Below are 24,965 nucleotides of genomic sequence, written 5' to 3' on the forward strand. Positions count from 1 at the left end.
TTAGGTCGCAGCCCCCGTGGGGAGTGGATGCCGTTAGCGGAGGAGGTCGTCCTCCCCCATCTCCTGGGCTCTTCCCTCCTTCGGGGATTGTCCGCGGCACCACGTGAGTGTCAGTGCGCCGGGCGCGTCTGGGCCACTGCTGGGGCGCGGGGGTCAAGGGAGGGTGGGGGCTGCGGCAGTGGCTGGGAGGAGGTAGCGGATCGTTGGACCCGGCCGGATGCCCAGGCCTAACTAAGGCTGCGCCCCTGCGAGTGGCTGGCCTGGCCGAGAGCCGCCTTCCAGACTGGGTGAAAGGCCGGCCGAGGGGGGCGGGGCGGGAGCAGGAGCGGGTTGTTGAAGTGTCAAAGGCTCCGAGCCTTCCGGCGGGATTCATACCGGCTGCTTCCAGAAGGAGCTCAGGGATCTTTTTAAAGTTGGCGGGTCCTGCCTGCTGCACCCCCGGCACCCCCAGCTGTGTTGCCTCTGCTTCGGCACCCCCCACGATCTGGACAGCGCAGGCTAGCCCCAGCCTGGTCCCTCTTCTGACACGTGATGGCCTTGAGGTTTGGTCAGTTTTCCTGAGTATCTGCCGGGGGCTCACAGCTGTGTCCTCTTTCCCCAAATTCCAGGAGGTGTCGCTGCCAGTCTTAGGGACCCGCTGCTCCAGATCCTCTGTGGGTTTAGTGGTTGGTCATCAGAGACTGGCGCCTGGGGGGAGCCAGCTGGAGTCCTAGCTTTGGCAGCACCACCAAGGATCTTTTCGAGCCTCCCCAACGCGCCCCTTTTGTGGTGGGGAAACTAAAACCTAAAAAGAAGTGACTGCCCTGGGCCACACCGGATGCCTCAAATCCTCCTCTTTTCTACCAGTCCAGCTGATAGAAAGGGAGCTTCTCTTTTGGCATCCAAGAGGATTAGATTGGGATCAAGTTTCCCCCCATTTTATGGATAGGAACTGTGGAGGCATTGAAAGGTGAGAGATCCAAGACCTTGGCTGGAGTCCACAAGTGTTTAATGCCTGCTGTTATTTCCCTGAAGCCCTGGTTTTCACATCACAATCCCTTCTCCCTGTTATAAACTATAAGTTAAGATTTAGGAAGAATGGTAGTGTCTAAAGAACATGTCTCCAAGTCAAGACATTTTGGGTTGAAGATGAATTTCTTACACAAACTGACCCTCAGCAAAAGTACCTAAACCAAATTCTCGGTGCTTCAGGTAACACACTAAGGTCCCAAATTGGAGAACAGTTTCACATCAAAGTATTCATGAAAGGAGCTTAGATTTAGGAAGTGCATAAATGGGAAAATCCCATACTTCAGACCAAAAAAACCCTTGTAAATCAGAAGCTTCCATTTATAAGACACATTAGGGCACAGGCCCTAATCATTTTATACAGGGACTGTTCCAGAAGCCTTCTAGTTGGTCAACTTCTATAGGATCCCTACTCCAAACCATCTTCCACTTAAATGTCAAATTAGTCTTCCTAATCTGACCATGTTACCCCCTGCTAGGTGTGGAAGTCTGTAGAATTCTGATCTTAGAGTCAGGAAAGTACAAGTTCAAATTTGGGCTGAGACACTGACTAGCTGTTGTTGACCTTGAACAAATTGATTAACCTCTGTCCACTTCAATTTCCCCATTGTAAAATTCAGATAATAATAACATCTATCTCCCAGGGTTATTGTGAGGATTAACATAGGGTAGGACTTAAAAAAACAAAAAAAACTTTATACTTTCCTTCTAATACCTATTGCCTATTATCTCCACCATTAAATATAATATCCTGTTTGGCTTTTTAAACCTTCTATAATCTGGCTCCCTCTAACAAGAGTCCAATAAGCATGAAACTCTCCTTCCTCCCTATTTCCTAGCTTCTCTGGCTTCTTTCAGATCTCAACTAAACCACTTTTTGCAAAAATTCATAGGGGGTAGCTAGGTGGCTCAGTGGATTGAGAGTCAGTTCCAGAATCTGATTCAAATATGGCCTGGGACACTTCTTAATATTCTACCTTGGGCAAGTCACTTAACCCTCATTGCCTAGCCTTTACTGCTCTAATGCCTTGGAACTAATATACAGTTTTCATTCCATGATGGAAGGTAAGGGGTTGTTGTTGTTTTTTTTTTTTAAACAAGACAAGAAAAACTTTCTTTATTCTTCCTATTTGGTTACACTTTTCCCCAGTTTGTCCTTTATATATCTTGCTTGTAAATTGTTATCTCCCCTAATAGAATGTGAGTTCCTTGAGGAAGGTACTGCCTTTTACCTTCCTTTGTATTCCCAGGGCTTGGCACCATGTCTTGGCACTAGTATTTATATGCTTAATAAATGCTAATTGTCTAACCTTTCATCTGACTTGATCCCTACCATACTGAGGTAGATAATGCAAGTATTATTATACTCACTCCCTTTTGTATATGAGGAAACTGAGTCTCAGAAATATTAAGTAATTTTATCATAGTCATTAGACTCCTGAAGTACAAGTTTTGTACTTTTTATTCCCATTATACTGTGGTATCTTTAGTGACTCTTAGTGACCCCATAGTAGCATGCCAGGTTCCTGTTCCAAGGATACTGGAGAGGTTTGCCATTTCCTTCTACTGTGGATCACCTTTTGTCAAAATTCTTCCCCTATGGCCTATCCTTGGATAATCCTGCCTGGCATAGCTCATAGATTTATTTAGCCTGAGGCTTTCCTGAGCCTAGAAGTGATTAGACTTTGTTTTCTCTGTTATAAATAAAAAGACACCAAAAGGTGTGGACATGTAGTTGTATGCATACTTTGGCTACACCTTGGCTAGTGTGGTTGAATGGTTGTCTCCAGTTGCTTTATATTCACTAACTGGCTAAACTTACCCATATCATTTAGACACACCCCACCCTGCACCAAAGGTGATAAAGTCTGTTCAATTAGGTAGTTCCAACTAGGTTGTGAGCCTATGATTGACAGCCCTCTTACCTATACTGCCTAAACAATCTAATATATTAAAAAAAAGAAAATTATTTAAGAAGAAGGCAGCAGTGGAATTTTAACTTCTTCAGAATTTGTTTTAAAAGTTTCATTAAAGTGAATTGAGAGTTTGAAGTATAAGCTCAATAAACAGGCACTGCATTCTTCTTTGGAGTAAGGAAAGAGAAAGAATTATTTTCAGGGGTAGAATTCCTATCCTTAGCTTTATAACTCCTAGTTGTGTGATCATGGGCAAGTCATTGAACATCTTTGATCCTTAACTTCTAAGCTAGACCACTGGATTGTTGTGAAGAAAGTACTTTGTAATTTTAAAAGCTGATCATATGTGAGAATAGTGATCCATTGAGTCATTGACCTAACTTCAGTAAATAAGAATGGTGGAAGACTTGTCTATGTGGGAGAAGTCCTTGAATTTTATTGGATTGATGTTGGATAGGAAACAGATTTGAAGTAGTTGGAAGATTGGTCAATCTCTGAGGGGCTTATATAAAAAAAAAAAAAAATTAGTGAGCCAGTTTGGAATGGGACATTTGAGTAGCTGTCAGTAGATAGAGCTATGGGCCTGGACTTAGGAAGGTCCAAATTCAAATTTGGCTTTAGACATGTCCTAGCTGTATAGCTTTGGGTAAATCACTTAACATTTGTTTGTCTTAATCCACTGGTTAAGGAAATAGCAAACCACTCCAGGAACATTGCCAAGAAAACCCTATGGTCAGTATAGTCAAACATGACTGATCAACAACAGCAAAAGTAAGCCTCTGACCAAAATCCAGACCACTGGCTTTAGTCTCAGTCTTATTCTTCATCTTCCCCTGATCAGAGGAAGACACTGTGACCTTTCAAGGATCTGGAAGATTTTGGACTTCCCAGCAGTGCCCTGGAATAGCTCCTGTTTTGGGGGCAGAACCTAGACCAGATGCAACAAGGAAAGCCAGATCCAAGGTTCTACTTTGTAGAGTAGAAGACTAGTAAAAAAAAATCCAAAACAAAATGATACTATACAAGGGAAATAGATTGTTGAAGACTCCAGCAAAAGGACTTGCAGGAGTTATGCCACTTGAGCTTTAACACTGAGTCCATTTCCCTTCCCATTGCTTTGACCAAGAATCTTCTGGGCTGGTGTGGGGGTAGCAAAGGTGAAGTGCTATATTCCCTGGGGCCCTGAGACCTGCCATAACTGAGGTAGAACACCAAGGGAGTAGAGAGGAGGGAGCTAAAGACTACTAGACTGATCCAGGACAATTTAAGGGGAGGACTGAAACCTGCTGAGATTCTTGATTACATACACACACTAGGGAATGGAAGCTTTAGCTGGAGTCTAGTAAATTGATGTTATGGTTTTGGAAGCCCTGACCACCCTCTTCAATAATGCAAGGGAGAGTGGAGCCTGACCTTGAAAAAGGACCTTAGCCTGGAGGGAAGAATGAAAAGAGATAGACTAACCAACTTAGTCAGAAAGCAGACTCTATCAACATTTGAATGGAGCAAACAAATCAATGACAGTAAAGAAAACAAATTTTATAATAATAGCAAAAGACTGAAAAAAGAAGAAAAAAAAAGAATACCTCCATTATCAAAAATAATTGACCTGGAAAACAGATGTAGAATTTAAGAATTGCAAAACACCTTTACCCAGAAATCTTTCCCTTTCCTCCTTCATTTTAGTGCCTTCCTTCTCAGATTATTCTCTATTTGACTTTTTTTGCACAACATTTTTTGTTGTTGTCTCTCCCATGACTTTGACCTCTGAGAGCAGGGACAATTTTTTACCTTTCTTTGTATCCCCAGAACTTAGCAAAGTGCCCGGAATGTAGTAGGTAATTAATTATTAGCCATATTAACTTATTATTAAGCTTATTAACCAACAGGCTTTCTAAAAAAATGAACAGAAAAACCCAGAAACCGTATTTCAAGTAATCTTAAATCAATACCGTGTAGAGCTATATAAAGTGAAAACAGAAAGAATCTCCTTAATGAAATCCCAAATTGAAAACTTCCTAGACTGTCTTAGCCAAAATCCAGTGTCCCATGTCAATAAAATAAAATAAAATAAAATAATGTAAGCAGTTGGGAAGAAAGAATTCAAATGCTCAGGAACTAGAGTTGAGGTCACATAAGACTTGATAGCAGCTACTACAAAGACTTGACAAAGCTACTATTATAAAATCTTGGAATATAAATATCCAAAAGGCAAAAGATGAAGGCAGAAAAATAAATATAAGCTACAACACTGAGTATAATCCTGCTGAGGGGAAAAACCATAGACTTTTAATGAAATAGAAGAATTTTAAGCCTTCCTGGTTGTTAAACTGGGAATAAAAGAGCTATTAAAGTAGTCAGAAAAAACAAGTCTTTAATCAGGAAAGAGATAATGCTCAATATTCGGTCACTACACACAGAGGCAAAGGCTCTGGCACTCTGGCTACAGTATCACTGAGAGGATCACAGGCAATAGATGATTCTCCAAAGAACAATAGAATTTGGGGAACTAGGGCAGGGAAGTATGATTGACATTATCATGACTATAAGGGAATGAGAAGTCCCAGACAAGATTAATGGGGAGAGGCTGATGCTTTACCAGGGATACAAAAGGGAAAGATCCTGCTTTGAGCTTGGCTACCTGGGAGAGGACTTTGATACAATGGTAGAAACTACTAGGACAAAAGGGTACTTAACATTAGGTCCATAGTCCCACCTGGACTGGAATCCTGAAGTACTTTAAAGTTCATTGTTAAGTCTGAAAGAACTGAGTCTAGGACTTCCCTTGGGGTGAATTCTCAGGGGACTGAGGCAGACGTGGGGTCTCCAGTTTTCAATTTGACACCACCAGCAAAACAACTTCAGTTTCAGAGGATAGTTTGTAACAGGGGTAAAAGGAAAGGAAGTATGAACTACAGTTCAGAGTCTGAGTTAGCCAAATAGGAGGGACAGTGGGCTAGATTCAGACTGCTTATATTATAGGTTAATAGTGTCAATCATCATCCTCTCTTTTCACTGCTTCCTTTCAAATATTGTTTCCCTCTTTAAAAGAGAAAAATATAACAGTTCATGATGTAGATACTTCCTCATAACTGAACATGCACAGAAAGAACTCGTGCACAAAAATACAAAAGAATAATAGAATGGATGTCATAGAAAGTAAGGGTCAACAGGGGAACTCTTACATGCTTTCAGGAAAGATTTGCCTGATACTGTTATGGAGGTGCAAATGGTGAACTCTTGGTTCAGGAAGGAAACTTTTCTCAAGAATGAGAGGATTCCAAACTTAGCTTAAAAGTAAAAAGAAAGATTTATTAGTAAGGATTAATGGCCAACAAGACAGCATGAGTGAAGCTACCCAATGCTCCAGTTCAGGTGTTTTTATATCCTTTTCAATAGTGTGGACGTGACTTCTGGTACTCAAGCATTGGGGGGGGGGGGGTCTGTCTGAGACCCTCTGGGCTTAGGCTATCAAGGTGTGGCCCTAAGGTATATCTCTTTGTCTATCTCCACCTAAAGGGCAGTCCGAGAATAATGGCCTTTGCCATGGGAATCACTAGGACTGGAATGGGGAAGGGAATGGGGAAGGGAATTTCCCTGTTCACAGCCTGCCTGAGTTAAGGGGTGCAGGGTCCCTGCCATCTCTGCACAATGCTCATGTCAATACCAGAAGACTGGAGAAACATCTAGAAAAATTGAACAAATGGAGAGTAAAGTAGACAAAACCAGAACTATGTATACTGTAAGTAACTGTAAAGAAAAGCAGCTTTGAAAGACTTAAGATCTCTGATGAATGCAATTACTAACTACCACTCCTGAAGAATGACAATGATGCATACTTCCTGACTCTTTGTAATGAGGAGACTAGACTGGAGATGGAGGTGGAAGCAAATGCATACAGACCTGAACCATCACAGATGAGTTTTGCTAGTCCATACTTTTTTTTTTGTTTTGTTTCTGGGGAGGTCTTTTTTGTGATGATGGAGGTGGGAGTAGAGAGTAGTGTGGTGGAGTCCAAAAAGATTACCCAGAAAAGGAGAAGAGAACTGAGAGCAGCCAGGAGGCATATCTGGAAGAGCATTTCATTAATGCTCAGAAGAAAATAGTATCCAGTGGGAAATTCAGGCAAATAGGACAGCTTTGTTTTTAATTAACAGTCTTGATTGCTTGTGTTTATATTCCTAGTGCTTAGGGACCATGCCTGGCTTATAGTAAATTCCTGGATAGGTAAGATACATAGATAGTAGTATATGTAATCAGATTAGAAAGCAAACAATCTGATAGGAATTGCTTTAGAAGCACACTCAGGATATCAAAATGTAGGCTAAATAGAACAAAATATTTTTATGTATTAAATTTTAGAATACTATACTTGGAAGAGCAATCATGAGTAAGAGATGGGGATATCTGTAACTAGGCAAGCAGTTATATGAAAAAGATCTTAGAATTTTAGTGGCTCAATTGATCTATGTAAGTCAATTGTATGTTAATACAACCCAAAAAGAGGGATTCCAGACTTGGACTGCTTCTACTTTGATCACTCCATATATAGAATGTATTGTATTTAGTCCTAAGTGATAGATTTTAGTAAGAACATTGGAAGACTGGAATATATGCCCAAAGAGCAATCAGAACAGTGAGAGAACTTAAAACCACGCTATCCGAATTATCAGTCAAAAAAGGGGAATATTTTGCTCTGAGAAGAGAAAGGATGAGGTGGGGTGTGGAATTGGGTAAATAGGGTATGGAGCAGAAAGGAATAGAACTCGAAGGACTATAAGAATTTAATTTGTTTTGCTTGGCTTAATGAACAGGAATAGAGGAAATGAATGAAAATTGCAAAGAGAAAAATTAAATGTGATATGAGGAAGACTTTGAATAAATTTTTTATTTAATTAATTTAGAATATTTTTCCATGGTTACATGATTCATGTTCTTTCCCTCCCCACCTCCCAGAGACAATGAGCAGTTCTACTGGGTTTTACATGTATCATTGTTCAAAACCTATTTCTATATTATTCATATTTGCAATAGAGTGCTCATTCAAAGTCAACATCCCCAATTATATACCCAATAAACCATGTGATCAGTCATATGTTTTTCTTCTGCGTTTCTGCTCCCACAGTTCTTTCTCTGGATATGGATAGCATTCCTTCTCAAAAGTCCCTCAGATTGGTCCTGGATAATTGCATTACTGCTAGTAGAGAAGACCATTATTTTCAATTGTGCCACAGTATATCAGTCTCTGTATACAACGTTCTTCTGGTTCTGCTCATTTTGCTCTGGATTCCTGGAGGTCATTCCAGTTCACATGGAATTCCTCTAGTTGGTTATTCCTTTCAGCACAATAATATTCTATCACCATCAGATACCATAATTTGTTCAGCCATTCCCCAATCAAAGGGCATTCCCATATTTTCCAATTTTTTGCCAGGACAAAAAACGTGACTATAAATATTTTTGTACACGTATTTTTCTCTTTTATCTCCTTGGGGTACAAATGCAGCAGTGGTATGGCTGGATCAAAGGACACAGTCTTTTAAGCCCTTTAGGCATAATTCCAAATTGCCTTCCAGAATGATTGGATCAATTCACAACTCCACCAGCAATGCATTAGTGTCTCAATTTTGCTATATCCCCTCCAACATTTATTACTTTCCTAAGAGGAAGATTTCTTAACAATTCTATCTGAAAATAGAATAATGTTTATGCTGGTCTTTAACTGGTATTGGTTTTGGTTACTTTGGGGAATATCAACTCCTTTGTTACACTCTCTGGAATCCATAAGGAATTTAATAATAGCAACTTTTGCCACCTGGACAAAGATCTCACATTAAAAATACCAATAGTTCAATGAATATTTGCAAACAGTTTAAGAAATGTGTGAATTTCTCTTTGTTATGGTTTTTCATGTGTCTTTATTTGTTGTCCTTCAAGAATTTTACCTTAATGCAATTTACAGGTATTTTCACTAAATTTTCAGTAGATGGTTACAATTTAAATTTGGCAAGTGGTCTTGAAAGCAGGGTAACTGGGGAACATGTAATATTATAATAGAAAAAATGTAGTGTTAATGATGGAATTTGTACAGTGATGTCACTCAGTAAGCATTGAATAAAAACATGTAGATGAAATATAAAAGCATAATTTGATATATTCCTTTTCTTTTGGGTTGGTTCCCTCTTCCTATATTAAAAAACAAAACCAAAAAAAACCACATTGTCTTCTCTTTTAATTCAAGTAGTAAGTTACTAATGTAGAAGCAATAAAATATTAGAGTATAGAACTTAGGAAAAGACATAGACTAGGTTCCTAAAGAAAGGATTAAAATACTATTATTGTTATATTGAAGGGATGCAATAATATGTCTTATCTTTTTTTCCAAAGATTCTCTATCATATACCAATTAGGAACCCCTCTAATACCCCAGAGCATATACTCATGCTAACTGTGGGCCTTAGGCTCAGGTCCAACTATCATTGACCATTCTGGCATGTAGATGATAGAGTAAAAAGAGTGCTAGACTTTCAGGAAGGTGGTATGAGTTCAATTTCTGACTCATACTTAACTGGCTAGGTGAACAAGTCACCTAACCTCTGTCAGCTTTAAGTTTCCTCATGTATAAATGAATATAATAATAGCATCTATCTGACAGTACAGGCATGTAGCCAAGGGCAATCTGAGTTAAGAGTACTGCAAGATTATGACGGGCAGCTAGGTGGCATAGTGGCTAAGGATGGCACCCGAAGTCAGAAGGGCTCCTCTTCTTGAGTTCAAATCTGGCCTTACCCTAACTAGTACATGACCCTGAGCAAGTCACTTACCCCTATTTGCATCAGTTTCCTCACCCATAAAATGAAATGGAGAAGGAAATGGCAAATGATTCCAGTATCTCTGCCAAGAAAACCCCAAATGGGGTTGCAGAGTCAGACATGACTGAAGCAAGTGAACAATGACAACAAACTGATAGGGTTATTGTGAGGATCAAATAAGGTAAAAATTTTAAAACACTTTCAAATCTTAAAGCATATTATAAATGTTACCTCATTTTATCATAATTAATAGTATTTCTCCCATTCACATCACAACTTTTTAGAGTTGGAAGGGACCTCTGCAGCTATCTAGACAGAGGCATATATCAGAAAGTTTCCCTCCTTCAGCCTTTCTTGGACTCCTTGTGGTGAGGAGAGAACTTACCACCTCCTAAAGCAGCTGTTTTTAGTTAACTAATTGTGAGGTGGGTTTTGCCCCTCTTTCATCAAACCAAATTTGTCTCTGCAATTTTATTACATTGTTCCTAGTTCTGCCCTTGGGACCAAAGAAAACAAGTCTGAGCTAATCTGACACATGACATCCTTTCAGGTATTTGAAGACTAACCAGCCAGTTGTTCTGACTCCTCTTAAAGCTAATCATCAGTCATCACTAATTCTTTCAGCCAACCAACCCCCTTATGGACGTGAGGCCATTGTTCTGATTGCCCTCCTCTAGATGCTAGATAACAAGTCAATGTCCTTCCTTAAAAATATAAATATACATATATATTTCATTAAATATTTCTTAATTATATTTAAAATTTTTTTAACATTCATCATTTAAGATTTTGAATTCTAGATTTTCTCCCTCTGGTTCCTCCCCTCCTCTTGAGAAGGGAAATGATATTATATTGATTATACATGTAAAGTCATGCAAAACATTTCTTTATTAACCATGCTGAAAAGAAAGCACATACCTCTCCCCAATAAAACAGTGATTGAATATTTTAAAATGTATTCCTTCAATCACTTATCTATTCTTTCATTGGAATTGTCCTGATCAGAGTAGCTAAGTCTTTCACAGTTGATCATACTTTTGTTACTGTATATAGTGTTCTGGTTCTGATCATTTTACTATGTATCCATTCATATATGTTCCTAGGTTTTTCTGAGATCATCCTCTTCATTTCTTATAGCACAACAGTATGTCATTACAATCATATACACAACTTGTTCAGCCATTCCCAAATTGATGGGCATCCCCTAAATTTTCAATTCTTTATCACCACAAAAAACTTACCATGAATATTTTTGTACAAATAGGTCCCCCTCCCCCCTTAAAAAATCTCTTTGGGATACAGACCTAGTAGTGTTATTGCTGGTTTGAAGGGTATGCACAGTTTTATAGTCCTTTGGCAATAGTTCCAAATTGTTCTTCAGAATGGTTGGTCTACTTCACAACTCTGCTCACAGTGCATTCATGTCCTAATTTTTCCACATCTCCTCCAGTATTTGTCATTTTCCTTTACTGTAACGTTAGCCCATCTGATAGATGTGAAGTGGTACCTCAGAGCTGTTTTAATTTGCATTCCCTAATCTATTGATTTAGAGTATTTTGATGTGAATGTTCTTTCTTAAATATTGTACTCAGGATTGAACACAGTACTCTGCTTTTGGTCTGACCAGGATAGACTACAAGAAGACTGTTAACCTACTTTTTCCTAGAAGAAATGCCCTCCTTAAATAGATTTGCTTTCTTTGCTAACCTATTAAACTTATATTGCATTAAAGGCCCCAAATATTTTTTTCAGATAAACATAGATAAGCATGCCTTCCTTCTTGTATACTTTTAAAATTGATTTGTTGAATCCAAATGTAAGAATTAAATTTATTTCTATTAAATTTCATTTCAATTAGATTCAGCAGTTTTCTATTCTCAATATTTTTTTTGGATCCTGACTATCATCTAGTGTGTTAGCTATAGCTACTGACATTTTGTCATTGACAAAATTTGATAAATGTGACATCTACACCTTTATCCAAGTCATTGATAATAATACCAAATAACTCAGGGCCAGCTACACATCTCAGTGGGACCCCTCTGAAGAACTTCCAAGTTGATAAGGAACCATTTAGAAATATTCTTTGAGTTTGGACCTTTAACCATTTCTGATTCCATTTACTTGTATTGTCTTTCAGCCCACATCTGTCCATCTTTTCCACCAGAAATGGCATGAGATACTCTAGGTAATATGTAGGTAAATGATATCTTTCCCTTAATCTATACATTAATAACTGTCAGAAAAAGAAATGGTCTGCTTTGAACTGTTTTTAAGTCTCATGAGCCATTCCTAATAATATACTGCTTTCATTTTCTTCTCACTTTTTGGAAATTAAAACATTTTCCATTTTCCTGTCAGGAAGCCCCTCTACTTTCTCCAAGATCTTTCAAAGATCATTGGCAGTGACTTAGCAGTCATATATGTATTTTTTTTTCAGTTCTTCTGGGATGTAGTTTGTCTGGGCCAGGTCACTTGAATTTATTGAGAGAGCCAAGTGCTCTCTTACTTTGTAGTCTTATTTATTTTGGATGTCAACTGCTTTTAGCCATTTTTTCCTGTTTTTAGAAGTCCAAAGGTCATTTTCCTTTGTAGAGAAAAAAAGAAGCAAAGTAGGCATTTAGCAGCTCTGACTTAAATGAATGAAGAAAAAAAAAGAGCTTATGTGCAAAGCACTATATATAAGCACTAGGGATACATATAGAAAAGAAAGACAGTTCCAGCTTTCAGATAGCTCATATTAATGGTGGAGATAAGACATATGGAAGGTTCAGCTGGAAGGGCCCCATGTCCTTGGGATACAGTAACAAATGTTATAGTAATGCTTTATCTTTCATGTCATTTCTGCAGATAAATATCATATAATTTTCTGATAATGAACCATTTGATAATTCTAAAGATTTAGGAAGTATGAACTATCAAATGGTTCGTTATCAGAAATCTTCTGATATCATTATCTTCAATAACTGTTGCTGCAGCTACTCACAGATGCAGTTGCCAGGTTACATCTCTATGAAGGTTGTTTCCCAGGATGTCTGGGGGTACTGGATTGGAAACACTCGTATTCCTAAGGCTTTGGGGTTTTATTAGAGAGGTGAGATTGAGATTTATCCTCTTCAGGAAGCCTTATCTTCTGATCCCTGCCTTCTGTGAAATTTTCAAGCTCTTATTATAGTCTGGGGGCAGCTGGGTGGCTCAGTGGATTGAGAGCCAGGCCTAGAGACTGGAGGTCCTAGGTTTAAGTCCGGCCTCGGACACTTCCAACTGTGTGACCTTGGGCAAGTCACTTGACCCCTATTGCCCACCCTTACCACTCCTGGGCTAAGGACGGTCCCTAGCCTGGATGAAAAAGGAGGAGGGTTGGGCGTGGGGCTAGCAACCCCACCCTGTAAAAGCTACATCTGCTAAAGAAACTGCAACCTAAAGTAGGGGCAGCTGGGCTAGCTCAGTGGATTGAGAGCCAGGCCTAGAGATGAAAGGTCCTAGGTTCAAATCTGGGCTCAGACACTTCCCAGCTGGGTGACCCTGAGCGACCCATTTCCTACTGGTTGTGGCCCTATGCTCCTAGAATGGAGTCCCAGGATAAAAAAAAAAAAATAAAAAAAAAGTCTGTGTCATTTCCTTTAGAACCAATCACATAACAAGATTAGTCCAAAAGCAGGACACTTTTAGAGAAGCCATGTCTGGTTCTCTAAAACTGGAGTATTCTGTCTTGAAGACCTCTGCTTTTTTGGTATCTTTTTATGTCACCTTTTAGAAAAATAAATTTTTATTATTGTATTCTGTTTTTTTCCATCATTATAATTATTCCCATTATCTTTATCCCTCCCCCTCCCAGAGATCTACCTCTTATAAAAATATTTTTTAAAGACAAAGAAAAAAAAAGAGGAAAAAATCAGCACACTGAAAAATTCTGGAAACATATCCATATTGTTAGACTTTTCACCTCTTTTTTTTTTCTTTGTCTTTAAAAAATATTTTTTATTTTTATATTTAATTATTTATATATTTATAACTTATATATATATAATTTCTAATAAAAAATTAGGGGTGCTGTATCATAGTTCTTCTATATCATATTTGAGTTATGGCTTGATCTTTATAGTTTTACATTCACTTTGATTTTTTTGCATTTGTGATTCTTTTCCATTTACCTTATTGTAATCAGTATCAGGTAGATCATATAGATCTTTCTTTGCTTCTCTATGTTCATCATATATATCATTTCTTAAAGCACATTAATAAGATTCCATGACATTCATGTGTCACAATTTGTTTAGCCATTCCTCAGTTGATGGGCATTTACTTTGTTTCAAATTTTTTGCTGTCAAAATAAATATTGCTATAAATATTTTAGTGTATTTGGAGACTTTCTTCTTTTTAGTAGTTTCCTTAGGGTTTAAGCAATATAATGGAGACTGTGGTTCAAAAATTACGGGCAGTTTAGTCATTTTATTTGCATAATTCTAGTTGCTTTCCAAAATGGTTTTACTACTTCATAATTCCACCAGTGATATACTAGTGTACCTATCATTCCACAGCTCCTCCATCATGGATAATTGCTATTTTTGTCATCTTTGCTAACTTGTAGGGTGTGAGGTATGAAGCCTCAAGATTTTGTTTTCCATTTCTCTCTATTAGTAGTGATTTGGAGCCCTTGCTGACATTGTGAATACTTTGCAATTCTCCTTGAGAAACATTTGTTCATATTCTTTGACACTTTATCTACTGGGGATTGGATACTTGATGCGAAGGTTTTTTCCCCCGCTTTTTCATTCACTTCCTGTCTTTTCCTAGGTTCATTAATTTTGTCTGTGAAGAAGTATTTGGTTTCATGTATTCAAAGTTACTTATATTTTGTTATTACCTCAATTTCTTATTTGCTTAAGAATATATCTCCTGCTCTCCCTTGCAAGATGGCAGAGTAGAGGCAGGAAGCCCAAATCCCTCTGAAAACCATCTCCAACCAACCTTAAAATAAAACTTCAAAATGTATATTAGAGTTGCAAAACCAACAAAGGACTGATGTAAGGCAATTTTCTGCAAAAGACAACTTGGAAGGTCAGGAGACAAGGGCTTTTTCTCTGGGGTGAAAGTGGAATATGATCTGCAACAAGACCACACTGTCAGCAGAGGCCAACAACAAGGCCTCTCACTCCCACTGCTTGAGGGTCTGAACCCTGGACCCAGGCCAGCAGCAAGACCATGCGTAAGCCAACAACAGAGCACCTCCATTCCCACCCCTTGAAGTTTAGAGCCCCAACACAACCCCCCAGGATGCCTGGCCAGTGCAAGCCTGTGGTAAGGCTGTAAACCCGGAAAGTGTTCCCAGCCTTCAGACCAATAGACTGAATCCAGAGCTTTCCCACAGGTGTTTCTAAGTTTCAGTTGCAAGAACTGAAACTTAGAAACACCCAGAACTAGAAGTAAGAGTAGTAGCAAGAAAATATTGAAGTTTAAGAGTGTGCCCTTCTAACCTGGGAATAGAGCCCAGCTTTAAGATAAAAATAAAAGTCAAGAAAAGGCTGAGAAAATGAACCAAAAAAAAAGTAACATAATAAATTGTTATGGAAATAAAGTAGAGCAAGGCACAAACTCAGTAGGAGACAAAGATTAAAGCAGCTACAAGCAAACTTTAGAGAAAAATGGGGATTCTTATAGGCTCTGGAAGAGAAAAAAATATTTCAAAAATAAGAGATACAAAGGGAAAATGGTAAAAAATTTTAAATAGTAGAAGAAGAAAACGGCCCCTAAAAAAGCAGAATTGACTGAATAGTATAGGAGGCACAAAAATCCACCAAAAAGAAGAATTCTTTAAAAAGCAGAATTGGCCAAATGGGAAGGGTGATCCAAAAATTCACCAAAGAAAATAATTTCTTAAAAATGGGATTTGACAATGGAGGCTAATGACTTTGAGACATCTAAAAAACAACAAAACAAATGCAAAATTGAAAAAAAAATAGAATAATATATGAAATCTCTCATTGGAAAAACTATCCTGGAAAATGGATCCAGAATAGGTAATTTGAGAATCCTTAGATTACCTAAAAGCCATGATAAAAAAAAAAAAAAGCTTAGACAATATATTCCAGAATTTATCAAAGAAAACTGCCCCTGATGGTCTTATACCAGAAGGTAAAATAGAAATTGAAAGACTTTATTGGTCATCTCCTGAAAGAGATCCCCAAAGGAAAACTCCCAGGAATATTATTGACTAGTTCCAGAGCTTCCAGGTCAAGGAGAAAATACTGCAAGTAGCCAGAAAGAAACAATTCAGATATCATGGAGCCACAGTCAGAATTACACAAGATTTAGTAGCTTTTACATTAAAGGATTGGAGGGCTTGGAATATGACATTCCAGAAGTAAAGGAGCTGGTATTATAAACAACAAACATCCACTCAGAAAAACCTGAGTATATCCTGTCAGAGGGAAAAAATGGCTATGTAATGAAATAGAGAATTTCCAAGTATTCCTGATTAAAAGACCAGATTTGAATAGAAAATTTGACATTCAAGTACAGGACTTGGGAGAATAAAAAGGTAAACAAGAAAGAGAAAATTTAAGAGTTTCAGTGAGGTCAAACTACTTACACTGCTATATAGGAAGATGATACTTTTAACTTAAGAATTTTATTATTTTGGGGCAACTAGAAAGAAGATATATAGACAGAGGGTATGGAAATAAGTTAACTATGATGGCATGATAACCCCCCCACCCACCCAAAAAAAAAATTCCAGGGATGAAAAAGAGGATTGCACTGAGAGCAGAGGGAAGGAAGAGGTTGAGAGGGCTAAATTATCTCCCTTGAAGAGGCATGGAAAAGCTATTAAAGTGGAGGAGAGGATGAGGGTGGTGATGAACAATACTTAACTCTTATACTTTATTGGAATTGGCCCAGAGAGGGAACAACATCCATACTCAGTTGGGTATAGATATGTAGCTTACCGTATAGGAAAATGGGAGGGGATTAAGAAAAGGTGGGCTAAGGCAAAGAGACAAAGAGAAGAGGAAACTTGTTAAAATATTACAACTATTTTAGTGCTTCAAGTAAATGGGGACTCATCAAGTGTAATAATTTTTATTAAAATCCTATAGGGAAGAAAGTAAAAAAAGAAAAGGTGGGCTAATAGAAGGGAGTGTGTTTTAAGGGAGGCTGTGGTTAGAAGTAAACACTCATGAGGAGGGACAGGGTGAAAGGAGAGAGAAAGCAGGAACAAAAGGGGGAAATTCATAGTGTGGTATATAGAAGTTATTTTGATTATATTAAAAAGTTGTACGCAACCAAGGTTAGAAGGGAAACAACAAACTGGGAAAAAATTTTACAACAGATTTCTCTGATATATAGAGAACAGAGTTAAATTTATAAGAACACAAATCATTCCCCAACTGACAAATAGTCAAATATAGACAGGCAGTGTTCAGATTAAAAAATCAAAGCTGTCTATAGTCAAATGAAAAAGTTTCAAATCACTATTGATTAGAGAAATGCAAACTAAAACAACTTTGAGGTACCACTTCACACCTATCAGATTGACTAATATGACAGTAAAGAAAAATTATAAATGTTGGAGTGGATAGGACAATGGGACACTAATGCATTGTTGGTGGAGTTGTGAACTGATCTAATCATCCTGGAGGACAATTTGTAAATATAGGCCTAAGGGATTATAAAACTGCATGCCTTTTGATCTAGTTATACCTCTACTAGGTCTCTACTCTAAAGAGCTTTGTTTTTGTTTTTGTTTTTTAAAGGGAAAAGGACCTATTTGTATCAAAATGTTTGTAGCAATTCTTTTTGTGGTGGCAAAGAATTGGAAATTGAGGATATTATCAGAATGATCTCAGAAAAACCTGGAAAGACTTAGATGAACTGATGCAGAGTGAAACGAGCAGAACCAGGAAAACCTTATATACAGAGACAGATACACTGTGGCACAATCAAATGTAATGGACTTCTATACTAGCAGCAATGCAATGATCCAGGACAATTCTCAGGGACTTATGAGAAAGAACGTTATCCACATCCAGAGAAAGAACTGTGGGAGTAGAAACACAGAAGAAAAACAACTGCTTGATCACATGATTCAATGGGGTTATGATTGGGGATGTAGTCTCTAAGTGATCACCCTAATGCAAATATTAATAATATGGAAATAGGTCTTTATCAATGACACATGTAAAACCCAGTGGAATTGCTCGTTGGTTACAGGAGGGGGGTGGGAAGAGGGGAGGGAAAGAACATGAATCATGGAACCATGGGAAAATATTCTAAATTAATTAAATAAAAATTTTCAAATAAAAAAGATTATATGGATGTGGAATGTATTTTGGAACATGGATTAAAGTGTTGGTATATGTCTAATTTATGCCAGATTGTTTTCCAATTTTCTCAGCATTTTTTTAAATTAAGGAAAGAATTTTTCCTAGCTAATTTATCTTATCCACATTTTCACTCAATTACTGAATACTATTTTTTTTCGCTTTTTGCTTTGTTTAGTCTGTTTCATTGATCTTTCACTGTATTTTTTTTAACCACTACCAGATGATTCTCTAAATATAGTTGGATATCTTTCTAGATTTACTCCTTTGTTACTACCACTTTTCATCATATTATCTTGATATTTTAGAAATTTTTCCCCCAAAATGAATTTTGTTATTTTATCAAGTTCCTTGAAGTATCTCTTTCTTAACTTGATTGGTATGTAATTAAAGGTGTAAAGTAATCTTGGTATTACCATTTTTGTTATTTTGGCACAGCCAGCCATGTTTTCTATTTCTCTAAGAGAACTTTGTAATTTAATCTATACAAACCTTTTTTGTCCTTTTTAAGAATGATTTACAGATATTTGATGGTTTTGTAGTTATTTGGGATGGGATTTCCCTTTCTACTGCTGCCTCTTGATTTCATTATTATTATGTAGAAATGCAACTGGTTTTTGAGGATTTATTTTGTAGCCTTCAATTTTGCTAATACTTAGGGCAGGTGACTGGCTGAAAAGGGAGGGAAAAGGAAGAAAAAAGAGTAAGCTTTATATAATAATAATGATAAAAAACAATAGCTAACATTTCTATAGTGCTTACTATGTCCCAGGCACTGTGTTAAGCACTTTACAATTGTTATTTCTTTGAATCCTCACAACAACCCTGGTAGGTAGGGACTAATATTCTCACTTTACAATGAGGAAGTGGAGGCAAACAAGTTAAGTGACTTGCCCAGGGTCACACAACTAGTAAATGTCTTAGGTCAAATTTGAACTCAGACCTTTCTGACCCTAGGCCCAGTGTTCTTTAATATTATCAGCAAATAGGGATAGTTTTACCTGAATCTTAAAGGTGTGATATTCAGGAAATTAATGAGGGAAGAGAGGAAACACAGGATAGAGAATTACTGAAGTGTCCTGCCTGAGTTGCACATTTGGAAAAAGTATAACTGTCTTGTTATTTCTTTGGCCTCTGCTGGACTTTTTTTGTGTACTTTTCTGTTTCCTTACTGAAGTTAAACAGATTGTGACTAATTACTAAAATGAGTATTCAGTTGATAAGATTTTTAAAAAATTAACTGATCTATTAATCACTAACACATTCTTTTTCTATAACAGAAACATCCAATTTTAATATGAAATATTCTCAAGTAAAACAACAGATTTACTTTTTAGTCAATTCTAGCTTCAATTACCCTTTGCCCTTACATTCAGATAATATAATTCTTGAATTCCTGTTGAGAATCTCAACTTGACTCTATAGTTAACTAGTTTGTCTGTTGCTTGGGGTGGCTTATGTCAGTTGGTAAAGATGTTAGCAGTTATTAAGTGCTTACTATGTTCCAGGCATTGTGCTAAGTTCTGGGGATATGCCACCCTCACACAAAAAAATAAATGAATAAAAGGCAAAATATAGACCTGTCAGCAGGAGGAGAAAACAGGTTAATTCCTACATACATTCAGGCATTAGTGACTGAGGAGATGGAAATTCCAGGCCTGTAAAAAGGTTTGGAGATAGGAGATGGAGTGTCTGCCCTGGTTTATATAAATGTTGGTTTTTATCATCATCATCATCATCATGATTTTATCATCATCAAACATATTAATGTTTGCATTTTGCTGATAAGGCCCTTTTATTCTTAGCACCCATTTTTAGTCACATTGTCCTTTGTACTCTAAGAGAACAAAAATTACATCACTGGAAATGTCTTGATTTAAGCATAAATTATATTTAAATGAGACGGAGTTACACAAAGTCTTTGGCCTCTCTCTCTTCTAGACATTGAAGTCTAGTGGCAAGACAAGTCAAGATGATGATGATGACTCAGGATATGGTGGATGACCTTGGCTTCTTCAGTGTAACCAAACTCTTAAGTGTGCCATTAATGCCTGCTTCCACTGTTTTCATGGCTCTTGGAACAAATTGTTCTCATTTGCCCCTTCTACCAGAGGAATTCTTCACATGCACGGGGTAGATACTCCCTAACCACCAGTAGATCTGAGGTCTGTTGGTTACACTCAACCTGGTTTAGCCCTTCTGCTGAAAGGGTTCATCAGGATGTGGCCATTTTACATGCTAAAGCTTTTTGGAGCCACAGTTGACAACTAGTGGCTGGTGAGCTCCAAAGGAGGAAAGAAGCCCTGAAAAGGGCTCAGCAAGCCCTCTTGCTAGAGGCATTGGGCTCCCCCGACTCCCCTGCCAATAGCATATGACCGATTATAGCATCTTAGTAAAAAGACACAAGTAACAGATTGTATATTTCATTTACTAGTTCTTTCCAGGGCAACTGTGTGCCCTTGACTACAATGACCAGCTCAGATTTAATCACTACTGTTTTTTGATAGTGTTTTGTTCTCTGTTTTTTAGTAGTGTTTTGTTCATTTCTCAATGACAATGAGTTATCATATGTACTCTTTATTATTATTAAAGCATTTGATGTTGGTATCCCAAAATTTTTAAATCATAGTTATTTATATTTTGTCTACTATTTAAATTTTATAGTTGTCAGTTTTGCTAGTTTTCTATTAATTTGAGGGAACATGTTTAGTTTATCTTGCCAGGTATTATCATTATGGAAGATAAAGAGATATCAACAGTGAATCTCACGGTGACACCTTTGCAGCAAATGATGGCCTCATGTACCGGAGCTATACTTACATCACTAATGGGTAAAAAGAATGTCCACAATTTCAGATTTTGTCTGGGAATTTATATAACTTTGGGGAAAGGATATTAGATGGAAGACAGGGAAATTTGGTGCTAATAAAGTGCCTACTACATAGGGTTGATACAGAGATTAATAATATATTTGTTACTTGAAAAGTCAAAGTTAAAAAACTAAAAATAATTTAAAGAATAAAATTGTGACAAAAATGGAAATGAACAATCACTGATTCTCCTAATTAAATTAGACTTTTGTTAAGAAAAAACCAACATGCTATTTGTCTCTAAAAACTTAAAATCTTCTCGTTCAAATGAAATCTGTACAGAAATAATAAGGATAGAAAATGAAATGGCATAAGTGTGTAAGAGGAACACAGTCAAACTGTTTTGAGAAATCAGAGGATGAAGAGATAATGTCCTAGTTTTGAACCTTAATCAAAGATACATAATAAGCTTAGGAGCTGGCTGGGGCTTTAAGAAGCCTTTGAGTCTTAACTTCCCCTTCTACAATTTTATATATGAAGAAACTAAGGTCCAGAAATTAAATGACTTATTCTTGGTTATACCACTGGTAAATTCCTAAGTTGAGATTTAAACCCAGGTCTTCCTGATTCCTAATTCGAGTGCTTGTGAGAATTGTATCATGCAGCTTTTGAATCATCTTAACCCTCACTTTTGCCTTCTATAAAGTCCTTTATGGTTTAAGAATTCTTGTTGTATAATAATAGATAAATATCCATGGTACAAAAATGTCATTCATAGTAGTTAATTGCATATGATATTTGTTTCCATTAACACAGAATACTTTTTAAGCCACTTTGGTCCACAGTAAAAAAGGTGTTTTTGCCAAAGAATGGCAATTTAATATTGTCTGATTTGTTTTAGACATATGACAGATAAAAAAGTACAAATACTTATATGTTCTTAATAATTATTGCCTGACTTTTGATATGGCTATTTATACTTAAAACTGACAAACTAATTTTTAAGATTCTCTTGCCACAGTTTTCACAAATGTAATAGCACAACCTAGTGGTAGAATTAAATTTTTAATTGCAGTTTAAATTATCTTGTCATAATTTGTTATTCAGTTATTTTAAAGACGAGGGGAATAATAAATGTTGAGTGAAAGTAAAATCATGACGTCTTGAATGTTTGAGCAGAATCTTGAAAGCTTTCATTTTGCTTTTTGGAGAACTTTTTTCATTATATAGTATAGTACTACTCTAGTTAATATAGCATTTAGAATTAGTACCATATCTGAAGAAAGATTGTTTTAGAGTATAGTTTAGTGATTTTAAGAGAATCTCACTATTTCTTTTCAGTGTTTCTCTTTGAAAGGTTCAAAATGGCACAGATTGAATGCTATTCAGAAGCAATAGATTTCTGAGGATTTTTTAAAAATCCTATTTTATAGGAATCTTGTAAGGATTAATCATGTATGGTCCCATATTTTGTCTTCCTTGAGAAGAATTTTTGGTTAATTAAAGGCATTACCTGTCCCTCTAATTACTATTTGTGTTTTTATAGTGACACCTTTGGATGTTGTTAAAATTCGTCTTCAAGCTCAGGACCACCAATATCCCAAAAGTATGTACAGGTATAATTATATGTAAAAGTTATGGACTTTTTTTTCAAACCCTTACCTTCTGTCTTAGAATCAATACTGTGTATTGGTTCCAAGGCAGAAGAGTGGTAAGGGTTATGTAATGACTTGCCCAGGGTCACATGGCTAGGAAGTGTGTGAGGTCATACTTGAACCTAGGACCTCCCATCTCTAGGCCTGGCTCTCAATCCACTAAGCCACCCAGCTGCCCCAAGCTATGGATTTTTTAATTGTGCCATATTCATTTGTATTTGTCATGTATTTCTTCTTTTCTTGGCTTTATTAAAGTTTCCTCACTATTGTCATTATCCTAAAGTTCTTATTAACTAAGTGGCACAGTAGATTAAATGCTGGACCCAGAATCAGGAAGACCTGAGTTCAAAACCAAATTCATATATTCACTAGCTATGTAGCTCTGGGTAAATCAACCTAATTCTGTTTCCATTTTCTCAGTTTTAAAGAAGGGATAATAAAAGCACCTTTATTTTACTTATGAAAATTGAAGGGGATGATATATTTATAAAATGCTTTGCAAAACTTTAAAAGTGCTATGTGTTTTATCATGATGATCATTTTGTCGACCTCATACTGAGAGTGGAATATGTTAAGTGTTGCTTTTTCCTTAGCATAAGCCTTTCTTGTCACCAGGGCCTCAGCCTATCTTGGTATCCCCTCAAACATCTGGCCTCTGAGTGATTGCCCTTAACTCCCCGTCCCTTCCCCCTTAACTGCTCTCTTTCTGTGAACCGTAACATTCCTCTCACTGACTCCAGCCTCCCATTCTTCTATCTCTTACTGCCTCCTCTTCATCTAGCAGTTCTTTCTGTGATCACTTTGATACCTGCACTCCAGTAACATTGGCTTCCTATACAATCCTATTTATTTTATTTTAAGCTTTTTTAAAGGTACTGTTCTGAGAATGGATACATAGGCTGACACAGGGCACCCGAGGTGTTCACAACGCAGAAAAGGTTAAAACCTCTTCCAGTTCTTCATCCTCACTCACCTCCGGTTACTCTGTCTCTTTCTAGACTTTATCTTAGGGTAACTCCATTTGTCTCTGTCTTGCCTTTACTCAAACTACTCATCCCTTCTGTTGTCACTCAGGCTTTGCCAGACCTTAGTGCTGAGATCTCTTTGCCATACACTTTCTATATTCTTCCTTGAGTGCTTTTGAACATGCGTAGAGAAGTTCGTACCACCATGCTCTGGTTAGGCGCCCTGCAAGTATGTTGCCTCAGAACAAGATTTTTATTCTTCCCTTACTGTCAACTGATGGCCGCTTCTCTCCTCAGTATTCTTATATTATCCCTTTCCCTCTTCCTCCCTGAAGTTTACCAAGAAAATGGAAACCATCTGTTCAGAGATGCTAGGATTGTTCTTGTGTTACGTACTTTAAAATCCCTCTACATCATCCCTCTTTGCTCTAGTCTCTTGACAAAGAGGTGGTCCTTTCCATTTTCTTTTCTTTTTTTTTTTTTTTTTAACCCTTGTACTTCGGTGTATTGTCTCATAGGTGGAAGATTGGTAAGGGTGGGCAATGGGGGTCAAGTGACTTGCCCAGGGTCACACAGCTGGGAAGTGGCTGAGGCCGGGTTTGAACCTAGGACCTCCCGTCTCTAGGCCTGACTCTCACTCCACTGAGCTACCCAGCTGCCCCCTGTCCTTTCCATTTTCAAGTGCACCCCTTTGGCTCCTTCCCTGGGATGCTATCCCCTCCCAGCAATAACTTTTTTTCATTTTCAAAGGTTAATTTTTAAGTTCTGGGTTCTGTAGATATTATCTTTCTTTTTCAGACATTAACAGATGTGTTCATCTTAAATGAGTCTATTCACTTTTATGCAATTGGCCTGTAGCCTTCTGGGTTCATTTAGAGCTGGAAGTAAACTTAAAACATAAAATGTTAGAAAGTATCTTAAAGTTCATTAGAGTTCAGCTTCATTTTAGTGCTCTTTTCATTTATGTTATAATATACTTTGGTTTTTTTCGGCTTATATTATTCTGTTAAGAGTTCATATAAAATTTTCTATTTTTCTCTAAAATTCTTATTTTTGTCATTTTTAAGGCATGGTGATAATTTTATACCTTATGTTCTTATATAACAATTTATCGACCATTTCCTGATAAATACTTGCTTTGTCTTTTGTTTTTTTTTTTTTTGCTCCCCAGACAGGATGAATATTTTTATATAAGGGACCTTTTCTTCTGTCTTTAGCCTTCTTGGAGTAGGGGTGTTATAGTGGGATTGCCATGTCAAAGGTCATGAATTAAGTGACTTTTCTCATTTAATTCTGGAATTTTGGGATCAATTATTATCCAGAATCAATTCATAGTTCTAATAACAGTATATTAGCATGTCTGTCTAACTTCCCAGCATTGACTATAACCATCTTTGCTCCTTTTTAGGTGAAAGAAAAAAGCTATTTAAGTTATTTTTATTTATACTCTTATTTACATCCTAATCTATTACCACTAA

At 37.2% G+C, this 24,965-nt stretch overlaps 1 protein-coding gene across 1 annotated transcript in view; it reads left to right on the forward strand.

Moving 5' to 3' along the window:
- Nucleotides 1-24,965, forward strand: part of SLC25A40 (solute carrier family 25 member 40) — a 52,361-nt gene continuing 27,396 nt past the window's right edge. Inside the window, exons 1-3 of the mRNA XM_044679670.1 lie at nucleotides 1-103; nucleotides 20,768-20,888; nucleotides 22,414-22,473. Coding sequence (XP_044535605.1) covers nucleotides 20,792-20,888; nucleotides 22,414-22,473 — 157 coding nt within the window. The 5' untranslated portion in view covers nucleotides 1-103; nucleotides 20,768-20,791. The remainder of the gene's footprint in view (nucleotides 104-20,767; nucleotides 20,889-22,413; nucleotides 22,474-24,965) is intronic.

This window comes from Gracilinanus agilis, chromosome 5, assembly GCF_016433145.1.
Source record: "Gracilinanus agilis isolate LMUSP501 chromosome 5, AgileGrace, whole genome shotgun sequence".
Classification (NCBI taxonomy): domain Eukaryota; kingdom Metazoa; phylum Chordata; class Mammalia; order Didelphimorphia; family Didelphidae; genus Gracilinanus; species Gracilinanus agilis.